General features: G+C 32.0%; 2 protein-coding genes across 5 annotated transcripts in view; one reads left to right on the top strand and one right to left on the bottom strand.

Moving 5' to 3' along the window:
- The window catches only part of LOC130448671 (band 3 anion transport protein), a 246,568-nt gene that overhangs the window by 204,965 nt on the left and 26,006 nt on the right, over nt 1-15,597 (top strand). For all 4 annotated transcript variants that reach the window (XM_056786135.1, XM_056786137.1, XM_056786136.1 and 1 more), the window contains one exon: nt 7,109-7,279. In XM_056786135.1, coding sequence (XP_056642113.1) covers nt 7,109-7,279 — 171 coding nt within the window. The remainder of the gene's footprint in view (nt 1-7,108; nt 7,280-15,597) is intronic.
- Nucleotides 557-3,746, bottom strand: LOC130448674 (septin-7). The gene is made up of 2 exons (XM_056786148.1): nt 3,579-3,746; nt 557-3,520 (listed from the first exon to the last, which is right to left on the bottom strand). The coding sequence occupies exon 2, from the start codon at nt 3,332-3,334 to the stop codon at nt 1,475-1,477; it is 1,860 nt and encodes a 619-aa protein (XP_056642126.1). The 5' UTR covers nt 3,335-3,520; nt 3,579-3,746; the 3' UTR covers nt 557-1,474.

Below are 15,597 nucleotides of genomic sequence, written 5' to 3'. Positions count from 1 at the left end.
AAAGTAATTTATGAAAAAATATCAGAAGACAAAGAATCTCTTGAAATGAGTACTGGCCAAAAGTGGAACCATTTATTAGTAAACACTTCAGAAGAATTCAAAAACACAACTAAAATTGTCTCATATCTACTTTCTGTTCCTGCCACCTTAGTATTTATTGAAAGTTTTTTTAGTAATTAATGCTAAGTGTGGGAAAGATAGAAATAGAACATCTATTAATTTAATAAAAAATGAGCTTATCATTCATTTTAATTTCAATTATGACTGTAGTAAGGCATATGAAGTTAAGAGTAATATAAATTAGTAAGCTGTGGGAAAAGCTTTAAAAAATATGTATTGAAAACAATAAATAAATAAAAACTGTTCATTTTTCTAAAATATTGTTTTAATATTTCTCATAGACCTGAATATACTTTATTTCTTGTAAAAGAAGTTGGCAACCCTATTTCTAGTGTTTTCAAAAATTCATCCATTAAAATTAACAAATATATCAAGCAATTTTTTTATAAATTATGATATCAATTAGGTAACTTAGTTACAAATAAAAAAATATTGATTGGAATTCTATAGAAAAATTTTATTGGACTTTTATAAAACTTCAATTTTTAGCTACTCTATAATAACAGGAATTGATTAATTGAGGTAAACGATTGTTTCAGAAATCCCTGTTGATTTTGACAGTTTTTAAAATTTGAAGTTTTCTCATGTTTCAAAAATACAAACAATATTTTTATAAAATCACAAAAGAAATAGTTTTTAAATATATTTTATACATCTCATAAATAAATCATTACTCTCTAATTTAACACATTAATTTAATAGCAGAAAAACGTTAGAAATTGTTTACTAAATACTTAGTATTCAAGATTCATTTATAACCTTTTACTGATCATAACCTTGAATTTATTTCAATAGCATAAGCTGAAATCTAAACAATAAAATCAGTTTATTAATATAGGATAGACATTCATTATCAAACTCTTCATAACTTTGTATTTGTATTCAATTGAATGTAGGAATTTCTTAAAATATATGTTCATAAAACTGATATGAAATTGTTTATTTTTGTCAATATATTTAAATGGATTTTTAATCTAAATTAGTAATATGTTTACAAAAAATAAATCTAATGACACTCGTTTATAGGGTTTATTGACCACATAATGTATAAAACAAAATATTTAAATAAATAAAAGTTTATATTCTTCATTTTCTTAAATTACTGTTGCAACTGGAATAAAAATATATGAAAAGTACTTACGAATTGATAAAACACATTTACTGGTTTTGGAAGGAGAATATATATTCTTTCACAAACTATATTTAACAGCAAGATATATTTATCTAGAAATATATTATTTTAAAGTCTTGTCTTCTCAGCTAACCACTAGAGACGTCAAGCCAGATTTGCCAAGCGATTACTTATATGATTATTAAAACATATTTACACTTCACCAGAGGTTGTTGTCCACTGTTAAAAAAGTCCCTTCTTTTTCTTTTCTTTTTTCCCATCAACAGTTTCTCTGCTTCCTTCCAATGATCTTCTTCTCAAATCTTCGATGGTAACTTGATTCTCTTTTTCCCATGCTTCTTTTTCAGCTTCGAACTGTCTGCGTTTTTCTTCAAGTTCTTTAGCTTGCATTTCCAGAGTTTTCTTAGTGGCTTCATGTCGTCTTGTCAATTCAGTTTCACTATCTTTTAGTTTTTGTTTCTTTTCTCTCACTTTCATTTCAAAGACCTGTTCCATTTCAGCCTCCATTTTCTTCATTTTCAAATCATGTTCACGTTTTTCTTCATCCATCTGTGCCAATGGATTTTTGTTGGATATTCTGGAAGGTTTACCATCTACACCTAAGCCTGCTAATTTACAACACCTATAGTTTTCATAATGAACATTATTAGTTACATCTTTTAAATCCTGTAGATGTGTGCGAATAACCATATTTCTCAAGGCTATGAAATCACAATGTTCTAGATTTTCAACTTCAGCGACACCCCAAGGATATTTGCGACCTCTAATTTTTTTACCATCTACTTCTATTACAGTGTTCGCTCCTACTACAGCAAATGGCACTCTATCCTTTAAAGATTTATTCAACTTATGTTCTTCATCTTCCTCGGATGTATCTGGAAATTCGTATATCTTAATTTTATTCTGAGCAATTTCATTTAAAATTTGCTTTTTAAATAGTGCACACTCATCAGCTGTTAATGTATCAGCTTTGGCTATAACTGGAATTATGTTGACTTTGTCACACAGTCTTTTCATGAATTCTATATCTAGAGATTTTAGGCCATGTCCTGAAGGTTGAATAAAGTATAAACAGCAATGAACCCTTTGGTCAGGCATGGATTTTCTGGTAACTCTTGCTTCGGAATTCAAATAGTCTTCATATTTACTTTCTATAAATTCAATTATTGGCGTCCAACAATTACTATTATCTACAGCATCACCAAATCCTGGAGTATCCACTACTGTTAGTAAAAGATTCACACCATTTTCTTTTAGTAACACTTTTGTTGTTTCCACTGCCACTGTTTTTTTAAGTCTTTGTGTCGGACCGGGATAATCAACTGAATTATATATATCAGTTAAAAATATGGAATTAATTAATGTTGACTTGCCAAGACCTGATTCACCAACAACCATCAGTGTAAATTCAAATCCTTTTTTAACTGCTTTCCGATAAACTTGATTTGGAAGGTTAGCAAAACCTACATAACCATCAAGTTCCTTTGGCTTTGGACGTTCTTTGATAATTTCAGGTGTGGATTCTTTACTTGTATCATCTCTGTTAGAATCTGGTGAAATTGTTTTTAAAGATGTGTCCACTGGTTTTTCCAGTGAAGGAGTTTTATTCAGTCTGTTTGAATCTTTTGTCAAAGTGCTTGAAATGGAATGAGAATTGTTTTCTGATGAAGTGAAAAACATTTCACGTTTGCTTTGGATTGTGGTAGCCGATGCCATATTATCACCACTTCCGTTAGTTTGAGGTGAACCATTTGTTGCTGCAGTGGTGGTGGTAGTTGTTGTGTTAGTATTCTGCTGATCCATAAATTTTTGCCTCATCGCGACTCGATCGAGACTAGAGAGCCTATAGGAACCACCAGTACTGTCCTTATCTCTATCTCTTGTTAAACCACTACCCGCGTTAAAACTCGAAGTATATTTAGGAAGTGTAGGCGGAGGAGTCGGTTTATTTTCCGAACTGCGATTCAAAAGAGCACTACTAGATGTGTACATGTAACTACTGGGCATTATGTTTGGTCTAGATTTGATTGTGGCAGTTGCTTGAGTGGTAGGGACTTGAGCATTAACATTATTGGCACTCATGTTGCGAAAAAACACTGAACGATGTCGTTCAAATTATCATGTTTATCAAACACTAACAAGTTCCCGCACTAAAAACGGCGTCTCGATGACTATATTACTAGTTCCTTCTTTCTTCAACTGTCAATTTTACCGGCGATGAGTAATGTTTATCTGGTTAGCCACGCCCGAAATTTTACACATTATTCCCTGAAAATATCAATGAATAAGTAATCGAAATGAATTAAACACATTTTTTACAACTTACCAATAAAAAATTTCACAGTGTTTCTTTGTTTACTTCATTTCACAATTGATTACAATGCCAACTTATAAACAGGTCAGTTCGGTACAATCATGTTCAATCCATTTCGCTTTTCGTTGTTAAAATGTGCCGTTTCCTTATGCGCTTGAGCAGACTATAAAACTCGATGTGGAAGTGGTAAACGGAACCCCAGCGATGAAAACTTTCTTGGGTATCGCAATACTGTATTAGTACGGACGAAACGTTTTAAAATTTTGCTATTTAATACAGTAACTAATAATATTCAATCAACAACGTGTTAAAAAAAAATTAACATTATTCCATAGGTGTCTTTACTCTTGAAACTATCAAAAATAGCAAATAATTATGAGTAGAAAATTTATAAAATACTTGTTTGAAGAAAGTACATACGTATATGAATGAAAGGAATTTGACACATTAAAAATATATATTGAAACCAAACAATTGAAAAGTTCAATGATGGGTCCATATTATAAATTACTTTTTACTCACCTATTGAAAAAGTTTGCTAAAAAATTTATTTTATGAGAATTACCAGAAAGAGTACCTTTCAAATGGTCCAAGGCATCTTAATTGTGTCTGATAATATCAGACTGATATTCCATTAAAAACTACTTACAATATTCTTTGTTCATCTTCAAAGAAGTTTCTTATTATTTTTTAGAAATTTTTTCTAAAATTTTTATAAAATAGATGATTGTTGACATGAATTGATTTGAAAATACTGTTGCATGACAATTGACAGGTGACAAATTCTAGTGGAATTCTTATTTCGTAACGTCCGTTTCCGATTCGACCAACGGAGATAATCAACAAAGTCAATTTAGGTCAACGTTACCAACAAGATAAAACTTTATAGGGACTCCATTAATAAAAAGAGATATATTGTTTTATTCTCATACACTGCTATTAATAAAGTACCAAATATTTAAAGAAAGACATGGGAAAACGTACTCATAATTAATATAATTCATTAGAAAGTGGTTCAGGTGGGGTTGAATAGTTCCCTCACTCAATAACCCATCAACCCATTCAAATTCAACATAGCTCAAAAAATATTCTGGCTCAAAATAAGAGATAGGGAAAAAGTAAGCTCTATATATTATGACAAAAAAAACTCAAAAACGCTATAGTGTCGAAACTAAACTTTAAACTAGTTATTACCTAAATGTTTGATTCCAAAATAATATTTTCTATTTTGCACCTATAAAATAGTCAGTACGATACGCAAACGTGTGTCGTACTGAGCTTCAGTACGAGACCCAAAATTTGAAGTTTTGATGTTGGCAATTACAGCCTGGCACTGTTAAATGTCAAACAAAAAAAAATTTTAAACTTTCAATTGTTCATCTAGTTTGTTTATCAGTGTTACCACCCACCAATTTTGTAAAACTCGTTGCTTTATAGCGCTCGTCGTGCCCTAAAAAACGCGTGCTGCAAAATAATATCTTAAAAAACTTTTATAATAAAGAACTGTTATGTGTTATATAATTGTTAAAAACAAACGAAATTTCAAAAATTGTTCATAGTGAATTCAAAAGTTTGACGCCTACTCTCCCGTACTATGGAGCGACTGCAGTGGACCAAACGTAATATTAGCTTTCGTATGGTCGCGGTCCCCTTCAAAAGCTAGGTTGCCAGATAATGATGATATACTATCTTATTTTAAATACTGGTAATGTGAAACATTTGAAAATAATGATAACTCAATGTATACATTCAAATTTGAACAATGATTTAATTTTGTAAACAGTGGAATAGATTTTAAACATAATAATAGATTAATTCGTATATTAGACACAAAAGTATTTACTAAAAATTTTATCGCAAGTTTTGGATACTATAAGCAATTCTTTTTCGTGCAACGGTTTTGCAGCTGGCAACTATGTGTCGCTAAAACTGTCTCGTTTGTGGGGTTCATGGATGGTGTTGTACAGTAAAAAGTATGTGCTCAATTCATTTTGTTTTAAGGTCGATATTGCTGGTTTCTTCAAAACTAGGGGGTGCAAATTAGGTAGGTTGCCCTTATTGGGCCAATCGATAAAACAGGGGTGTATTGAGGAGAACGGCTTCAGAAAAATTTATTAAAATGATGTAGTTTGGAAATAAGCTGTCCAAAAACCTGAAGCCCATAAGAGTTGTAAATGAATTAATTGAACGAAGATACGTGTTTTCTGGTGGTACATAATAAAAAACAGCTTTTTAAGTAATATATTCATAGTTATTAATAAACACATTTCGGGCTCGAGTACAGTGGTTACAGAAAAGCATATTCACCGATATAATTATTTTCTTTTCCAGCATTATGCTTGTAATAGTTTTTTCCTACCGATTTTCACAAATTTGAACAAGACGAATGAATTATGTGCATTTTACCTTACACTATTTAATAATTGTAGACGTTAAAGCCTTGTCGATTGTCTAACCTGGTTTAAACTTTGTAAATCAACATTTTATTGGTGTAAACGAATCACAAGAGTAGTAGTATCTAAATCCTAGATTTTATCTCGATACACATACACCGGTATGCTGAATTGTCGGCTCAAATTTGACACTTACAGCGCATGACGTCACGCTGGAATCAGAATGTTTTCTTGGCCTTTAAGATTATGTTGGAGTTGTGGGTATTTACTGGGTTTTTGTGTGTTTGTGATATATTTTTGTATTTAGCAGTTGACTTAATTGTTATTATTTTCTTTCAAAATATTCTACTCTACTATTATCAGATCATAATGCCGTCGCTACTTGCAAAAACACTCGAAATACCAAAGAAACAGTTATATTAAATACTTTGGTTTCCAATAAAAATACTTGGTGAAGCACAGGACCCTGTGATCGAGAGGATAAAATTAACTATTTCAGTCTTTTACGTTGCAATAAAGCCACTTAAAAACTCTCTTTTAAATTCAATTAAACAGTACCAAAACCATTATGCACTTTTAAGAATGGAAATAGGCAAGAAACATTGTATTTTATAAAACCAAATTCTCACAGGATGTTGTCCATATCCATTAATCGATATTTTCCGATTAATCGATTACCGATTATTTTTAAAAATATATATCGATTAATTGATCACCCGATTAATCGATTATTTTGCCCTAATCTTAGACTACTAATTTTATCAGACTCTCCGAATGTCGCGTTCGATTTCCGTTAGAAATTTCAAATTTATTAGTTATTAGCAATTTATCCACTCACATAGATCTTACATTCAATTTTAATAATAACAACCATTTTTATACCATAAAGTTAATAAGTATATAAACTGTAAACCAGTCAATCACCATAGATAACCTTATAATGGAAATAAATAATTTTTACAGTTCAAAAAAATTACGTGCTATGGTCAAAAAAACCTTATTATATGGTTATGACTAAATTACTTCTGCCACTTTCTGAACAATGATTCAACATTCAGATCGTTAAACCGATCATAATTTTTGAGAAGCTCTAAATTGGGGAATGTTTCAAAGAATTCATCATTTCATCTAGATTCATATTTGTTTCAGGTTCGAACGTTGAAAATGCACTTATTTACGATGATTCAATTAGTTTGTTTGGTAATCTTGTGGATCGTCAAATCAACAAAAGCGTCATTGGCGTTTCCATTCTTCTTAATCCTGCTGGTGCCGTTAAGATCACAACTGAACCGTTTGTTTTCTCAAAGAGAACTTCGAGCGGTAAGTAAACCATACTTTTAAAATCTTATAAATCAATATTCATAGTGTCGACGAAGGGAAGAGCTCGACTGGACCCCTCCAGGGCCAAAAATATCATAATGTTCTATAAATAAATCAAATAATTTATATCTTGCAAGATATAACTAGAATCTGATTGTGATGTCAAATGCTCAATAAAATCTCATAAAGAAATGAACCCCCGGTACACTGGAGGGTATTTCATGCCCCCCGGTACTTTTATCCTGATCCTCCCCCCAGAGCAACAGTCTGGGCACGCCTCTGAATATTCGATTGTATTCTTTAAGGCGGGTTCACACAGGGTCGTAAACTGTGCGAGAATACTACTCGTTCTGCACATGTCTCACGACTGCTTGATTTTCATGACCGGTAATATACGACCTCCACACAAATAAATGTCTGAAAGGCGGCGCGACCAGAAACGAACCGCCGTTAACATCTAGTTGTTCATAGTACGTTTTTTATTTATTTGTGTTTTTGTTGTGTTTAACCATGGCTAAACAGGAAAGTGCAAAAATTGTGTGTGAACTTTTAGTTAATTAATGAGAATACATCGGTGGTAAATAAGAATCCTAACTATACTCTTCGTGACTAGGTTGAGCTATTTTTGAATCATACCTCGTACTTCGTAATTTCCGGTTGATATTGATGGTTCTTGGTATACAGAAGTACTAGCTTCACAATGGTTTCTCGATAAATCATGGTTCCTTTGCATTCCATATTGGATTCTTTCATTAGACACAAAGCTCTGTATTTGCATTTGGACTTTAAGTGCTCTCAAAGTCTCCATGTTGTTTAGCTATTTGGCCCAACTTTGATACCAAATGTCAAATTCTATTTTTAAAGATAATGTCTTTTTAATGCTATCTAACTTATTAATGGCTTCTCCGATTTAAAGGGATTTCCAATAGGAACATGACAGTTTTGAATTTAGTTTGTGAACGCACCTTTTGACTTAACATCGAACTTTCACTGTCAGTTTCTTCAGTAGATATAACCTTTTCATCATGGTGAAATACACGAACGAACCACGTCTGTAAATCTTGAAAATTTACTACAGAAATTCGGAGTAGGTGGCCGCTACTTTAAGAGCGTTAACTCCGATTTTCGGTCGTAATTCTCGACCCAGTTACAAGTTTAGTGAAAAAGTTTGAGTCTACATATTCGTTGTGTGATGTTGCAGTGCCAGTGAGACTACGGGTTGGTCGAAGTCTCGAAAATATCGCTGCCGTTGAAACGTCCGTAGCAATTGATCCAAATCAGCCCATTCCACGGCATTCTCAATAGTTGGGCATTGCCAAGTCCACTTTATGGCGAATTTTGTGTATGGATCTTACTCTACACCCATACATGATCAGGCTCACTCAAGAATTGAAGCCGATTGATCATTCTCTCTCTTCCGTGACGAAGCTCATTTCTGGCTCAATGGATTTGTCAATAAACAAAATATGCGGTATTGGGCTTGCATGTCGGCGGCGTCATAGGGCCCTAGTTTTTCGTCGACGATAGTGGTCGCCACGTTACTGTGAATGGTGATCGTTATCGCGCCATGATTATCGATTATTTTTGGTCCGAATTGGAATATATGCACTTGGATAACATGTGGTTTCAACAGGACGGCGCCACAAGCCACACAGCACATGTTACAATCGATTTATTGAAGAACAAGTTTGATGAACGATTTTTTTCTTTGGGGCTATGTCAAGACATTGGTCTATGCTAATAAGTCGACGACCTTGAAAGAGCTCAATGCCAACTCAATGCAACAATAGCAACCGTTTCGGCCAAGTCATGGAAAATTGGGTCCAACGAACCAACCGCTCCAAACGTGCCCGCGGTGGCCATATGAGGAATGCCGAGTTCCATTCATAAATGTTTTGAATGTACTTCAACCCGATAATGAAATTTTTCAAATATCTCAAATGGTTTTCATTTTATTTTGAAAAAAAAAATTGTCAAGTCCTTATTGGAAAACCTGACGCCTCTTTTTTGATTGAGCTGTCTGATTTGATTTTGATGGAAGTTTGAATGTTTCACCAGACACTTTTTAGTTTGACAACTTTACTTCGATTTGGTTATTTAAAACACAATTGTTTTTGTCTTCTAATTGCTTTGATGTATTGTCACATTGAACTGGTGAATATAAAGATTAGATACGGTTTCATTCATTTCTAGATTTTGTTTTAGAAATGAATGGACAATTGTAAACCATGGTTTAGAGTTATTTTTTTTTTGTTTAATTCTTGATAATAAGCTGATCTAATATTTTCAATCTTCTAGGCTACTTCACGAGTACCAAAGCCATTGATAATTATTTCATCGCATATTTTTTCAAGGCTCCATCTCTTGCATCTCTGTCTTTGTACACTTCAGACTTCCACAAACATTCCGCATCGCGATACAATTCAATAAATTGAATCTTCGCAGGAAATGTTATTAATTATTATTATATATACATAAAATGTATTAATTTATTTAATTAATAAATTATAGTATATTTTATTATTTCACTCGTACCAAAATCGAAACAAATACGTGTATATATGCTAGAAACTTTACATTTGTGGATGTTTCATGACTAAACCGGTCGTGTTCACTTCAAAATGCCGAAGTAATCACGACAGATCTATTTTTGGTCACGACTAAATCTCCTAATACTAGTATTCTCACCCAGTTTACGACTCCGTGTGAGCCCGCCTTTAGTTGTTTGAGAGATTGTCCTACGATAAATTTTATTCAAACAATAATTGTTTTGTCGTATATATATGAACATAATAAAAATGTGAGTTTACTCAAAATCTACTCAAACTGCCTTGGCTCGAATGAAAAATGTGTTTGTATAGTTTCCAAACAAATACAAATAATACTGATAGTTTTATTTCTAATACAAATTAAAAAAATATAAAGTTCGGTTTATGAGCTAATAGTTTCAAATCCAGATAAAACATCAGTAGCACTTCGGTAAGATAACCTCATTTTTATTGCTTTAAATATATAAAAAAAGAGATGGTATGTGAGATAGGCAACCATGGCTGCCAGCGACAAATATGAACCATATCCGAAGAATAATGATTGTATTTTGACTATACATATATGTAATTCTTCTGTATGGACAGTTTAAATGAAAAGGAATGTCCCACTATTAAGGTGTCGACAATATACTCTCTCGTTCCAGATACCTCGTTCAGGTTGCGCATGCTTGAGAATGCGCAGAACCGAGCTGGAACCTCGAAGGATAGAGAAAGCTTTATCATTATGTATTCCTTAGTCGAAACACTTATAGAAACTGTCCATATAGGAGTATTACATATATGATTGTGACACAGTGTGCTGTAGGCACTGTTGCTAATGACCACGCACATTCTCAAACATATTCGAGGACACAGATTGCTGCAAATTCTCACGAAAATCATCAATAATTCTGGGTCGTTCTGAAATCGGGTGGTGTAAGATTAGAGTAATGTGATTTATAGTTGAAATTAGAATTTCGGGAAATGATGCGTCGATCAGAAGTTTCTGTAGCAATTTGAATCATTTTGAGCGTCGCGTTACATTAAACAATATTATGCAAGATTTAACCTTGCAAGAAGTTTTAAGCAATTTGCACTTGCTTATCAACTCTCCCAGATTGAACAAGACAGTCCCAGATTTTTTATGTACGTCCCGCTTTGTAAATTGTCCGCTTCCATATTAAGAGATTCTGTCCCGCATTTACCTGTTCAGATAAATTATTTAAATAAACATTTATTAATGAATTTTATCAAATCATACGCCTCATAAAGTTACAGGTGTCTGGATGTGTTTATTGTTATCAAATAAAGAATTTTTAAAAAAAATTCATAGTTCAAATTCATCATGTCCTTGATATGTGAATTATGAACTTTTTTATTTTCCTGTTCTAAAAAATGTCTTCAGTGGTATGTTCGTGGCTTTAGCAGCGTAAAAAGTTGGTTACTTTAGTCTTGTACCATGTCAAGCAACCTTAATAATAAATGCAAAATTCAACGGAGTGATCGGAATTGTAAACAGTGCGAATTTGACGATTCTTGATAACTTGATTTTGAATCTTAACTTCTTAATTAAGCGTAAATTGAACAATTTATTTCATTTCAAAGATATTTTATCTAATGATTACTCTTTATACGGTTATAATACAATTAATCCCCAATTGTATTTAAGAAAATTGAAATTTAACATATTTGGTTTTTATCAAAAAGTTTCAAGTGGCAAACCACATAAAATTTTATAGCATTTCTAGTGGTAAACTATAAGTTGATGGGTAAAACTGTGTAGGATGATAATTAGTGTATTAACTATAAATAGAATTATGTAATACCCGTTACGAAATGGGATAAATATTATACTTAATTCGATAAAAACCGTGTTTATTTAAGGTCACCCTACAATGTTCAATTAAGAATGCTTATTTATAAATAGTACAAATAGAAGTTTCCTGAAAATATGAAATTCGAGCGCTGCCAGCACTACACTGTTAAAGTGATCAATGTTGAAGAATTCAATAATTTCATATAAACTTCGGTAATTATACACTTTCACGGTCACCTGGTTTTTTGGCTCTAGAAAATCGAAAAATGGATGGATTTTAATGATCTTGGTCTCAAAATGTTTTACGGCGGATTTATAAAAAAAATACGAGAATTAAAAAAAATAAATATTTTTTACAGTTTCATGACTTTAAATGCAAAAAAAATGATTTTCTACATATAATCCTTCGTAACTGTTTCTGACGTCGTGGTATCAAGTTCGTATATTTTTTTTCGCAATTTACATAAAAAAATGAATATTTTGAAAAAAAAAGTTTTTCTACTATTTAAGGTTTAAAACTATTAAAAACCGCAAATTCAGCCACCACCTCCGTGTTTTTCATAAATTCGTCGTAAAATGGAACATTTTGAGATCAAAATTATAAAATTTATCTATTTTTCGATTTTTAATGGTCCAAAAACTATTAACATTGAAGAATATAGTACGAAACTATTCACGAAAATTGATTGTTTTTCATCGATTCCATTTTAAGCTATAAAAACTGAAAAAATCATTCTTTTTGGATTTTTTTTTAAATTGTTTATTAATTTATGTAGAATACAAAAAAAACATAAGAACTTTATCTGATAATGAGATAATTTTTTGTAAAGGATTATTGTGCAAAACCGTTTTTTTTACGATTTAAAACAGTGAAACTATGAGAAATTTTCATTCCAGCTATTTCTACTAATTTTTTTTATAAATCCGCCGTAAAATGGAACATTTTGAGACCAAGATCATTAAAATCCATCCATTTTTCAATTTTCTAGAGTCAAAAAACCAGGTGACCGTGAAAGTGTATAATTACCCAAACTTCTTTAATTACTTATTTCTGAGACCTTTTGATATATTAATGCATCTTAATGTTTTTGATTTTAGGTCTCTTCTGTTTCAAAATTAGTTTTTCAAAAAAAATTATTTAAAAAAACTAATTTTGAAGATTTAGGAACATAATTTCATTATATTAACCCATAGTTAAGAAGATGATAATAATAAAATTGGTAGATTTGATACAATCGATAGCCATGAGTCTAAGATTTATCACTATTAATTGTTTACAATACTTCGAATAGAAAATTATTTGTTAAAATTAACGTTATTGTTATTAGAATAATTATGTATTTAATGAAAGCACAATCATGTTTTGCATTATTTTATTACCCCAATGCAATCTAGAAAATCATTTGAAAAGAACAGATGAAGAAGAGGGGAAATAATCAGAAAAAATAAGAGGATTCGTTGCAGGGAATTGAAGTCAATAAAAGATGAATTAAACACTCTGAAAATAATAGAAATTGATGAGATAGGATAATAATAGTTCCAGACCTATAGATACAAAAACTAGGGTCAATAAGGTGCGCGCCGATTCAGCTTGTAAACCGGAAGAACAAATTTAGTAGTACATCACCAAACGGCAATTCTCAATGTCAGTTTTCTCGGGACAAAAAAGGGCGGAAAAACGTCATGTGGTACGCGCTTCAAACCTTTTGTAACTTGAGGTTTGTACCTCAAATAAAAGCGCAAGAAGTGATCAAAAGTGCGGAAAATTCCTTTGGAAAATCCCATAAGGTACGCGCGTGAATCCTTTTGTAACGTGATAACAACGCAAAAGGAAAAAATCGTACTGAGCAACTTTATAAAAAAGTACAACTATTTCTAGAAAATTTAAAAAATTTTAATCAAAATTGATTTTTTCATCCTTTTTATCGCCAACGGCGGCTCTAATAGGCGGAAATTGAGTAAGTGTTATAAAATCGTGCGCGCGATAAAAAATAATTATATTTTAGCGGGTTTCCATCGTATTGTTTTTAAATTTTAGGTAGCACAAACAGACATTTGACTGGAGCCATCCAGCATTCAAAACTTCTTGCACTATTACACCGCTCTTAGTTCAGATCCCAAAACTTTAGAAACAAAATTTCACGCGCGTAGTTCACGGGGTTTTCCACATGATTTTACCAGCACTTTCGATCATTTCTTGCGAGGCTATTACAGCGCTCTTATGTGAGGTTCAAACTTCAAGTTACAAAAGGTTTGACGCCCATTTTATCGTCCGGGAAAACCGGCTAGCATTTTCATATTCAATCTGCGCTGCCGTTTGGTGATGTACTAAATTTGCTCTTCTGGTTTACAAGCCCGTACCTTATCGACCCTATGTATTATAATAATTCTTTGTCTATAAGCAACGATGGAAGATACTTTTATATTTGGATCGATATCATAAAGAAGGTGATTAATTTTGAGACGTTTATCACTGAGGACGAAATGTTGGTTTCTTATAGACTTTGAAAATTAATCAATGGTTAAAGGTCAAACATACAATCTCGACACGCAAGTTTATGACACCTAGATTTTGGGATAGACATGAGGGTCTTGTTACTACTATTTTAGTTCTTCATGACAATTCCAGATCCCATATTGCAATCCCCACCCAAAGTCTGACCAAATCTTTTGAGTTAGAACAGACTTAGCGCTCTCCGTATAGACCAGACTTTGTGCAATCATTGATTTTCACTTATTTCGCTACCTAAAAGAATTTCTCGCCGGAAATCACTTCGACAGATGAAAGAAGCAGTTCAAGACTTGTTATCCACAGAGGCCTCAAATGTCAACGACTTGGGCACATAGATTGTATAAGAAATGTTTAAACATATATATGGGACCTATGTAGAAAAATATAAGTGAACGGACATTAGTTTCCGAATAACCTTTGTAGTTTCAGACTAGTCATTAATAACTTCCCATTGTATTATAAGACATACATTGAACAATATTACTCCTTTGAAATTTGTTGGCATTATATTATATGGTTGGAGAATAGAAAACTTTGCCCTTAATGATTATATCGACGATTCTGTTTCTGAATAATTGTGATTGCAGATAAAACTTTTGATATAACAGAGCTAACATTTTTTCTTTTAATTAACTATACCATTATTTTAACATAATATTGGAGTTGGTAGACGTTTTTGTTTATTTTTTCAACTGTCAATGGTTTCCTTTTTCTAGTGTTACATTCCCGTATACACATACCTATTTACGATATAAAACGGTTTCTTTATTTCAACGATTTTAGAAGTGTGCCCGATTTAAAATTAGAAATTGTTATATACACGGAGCTTCCTGTTTAGTAATCGACGTTGAAATATGTTTGAGGTTGAAGAAAGGCTTTATAATTTTAAAGTATAATTCGTGAGGCGAGAATTATGTTGATCTACATGCACTTTTTTTCAAATTTTATATTTGTTAACAGTTTTTATTTAAAATTGTTCTATTTACACTGACTTAAAATAATTCTAGTATCTCCTTGACCTACAAAATTTAAGACGTAATGAAAGAGAGCAATTTTGTGCAAAATACATAAAAGATAATTGGCCCGCCAATATATACAAGCAATGGCCGCTATTTGTTTTGATATAAATAATGTATTTGCAGTTTCATGATCTTAATATTATTATGTTTACAATTTGAAATTTCATTGGAACATAAACAAACGGGGATATTTTACAATATATTCAGAAGGTATCCGTGGGTAAAAGAGAGTAAACGATGCCATCCTTGGTCTTTTATGTGCCACAAAACAGAAAATCAATTATGACGGTTGTCGGAAGTTAACACAAAAATTTTCAGTCTAATTCAATAAGTCAAAATGCAAAGATATTTACAACCCTTTACCTTTGGATTGACAACTTACCTAAACTGACTAAAATCAGTTCGAATTTTTCATACAGAGACTTATTGTTTCACGGATTTTC

Source organism: Diorhabda sublineata, chromosome 9, assembly GCF_026230105.1.
Source record: "Diorhabda sublineata isolate icDioSubl1.1 chromosome 9, icDioSubl1.1, whole genome shotgun sequence".
NCBI lineage: Eukaryota > Metazoa > Arthropoda > Insecta > Coleoptera > Chrysomelidae > Diorhabda > Diorhabda sublineata.
The sequence above is the reverse complement of the archived record's forward strand: the minus strand, read 5'-3'. Positions and strand labels throughout refer to the sequence as shown.

Coding starts and splice junctions, on each gene's coding strand:
- LOC130448674 (XM_056786148.1), bottom strand. CDS start 3,334: ATGAGTGCCAATAATGTTAATGCTCAAGTCCCTACCACTCAAGCAACT.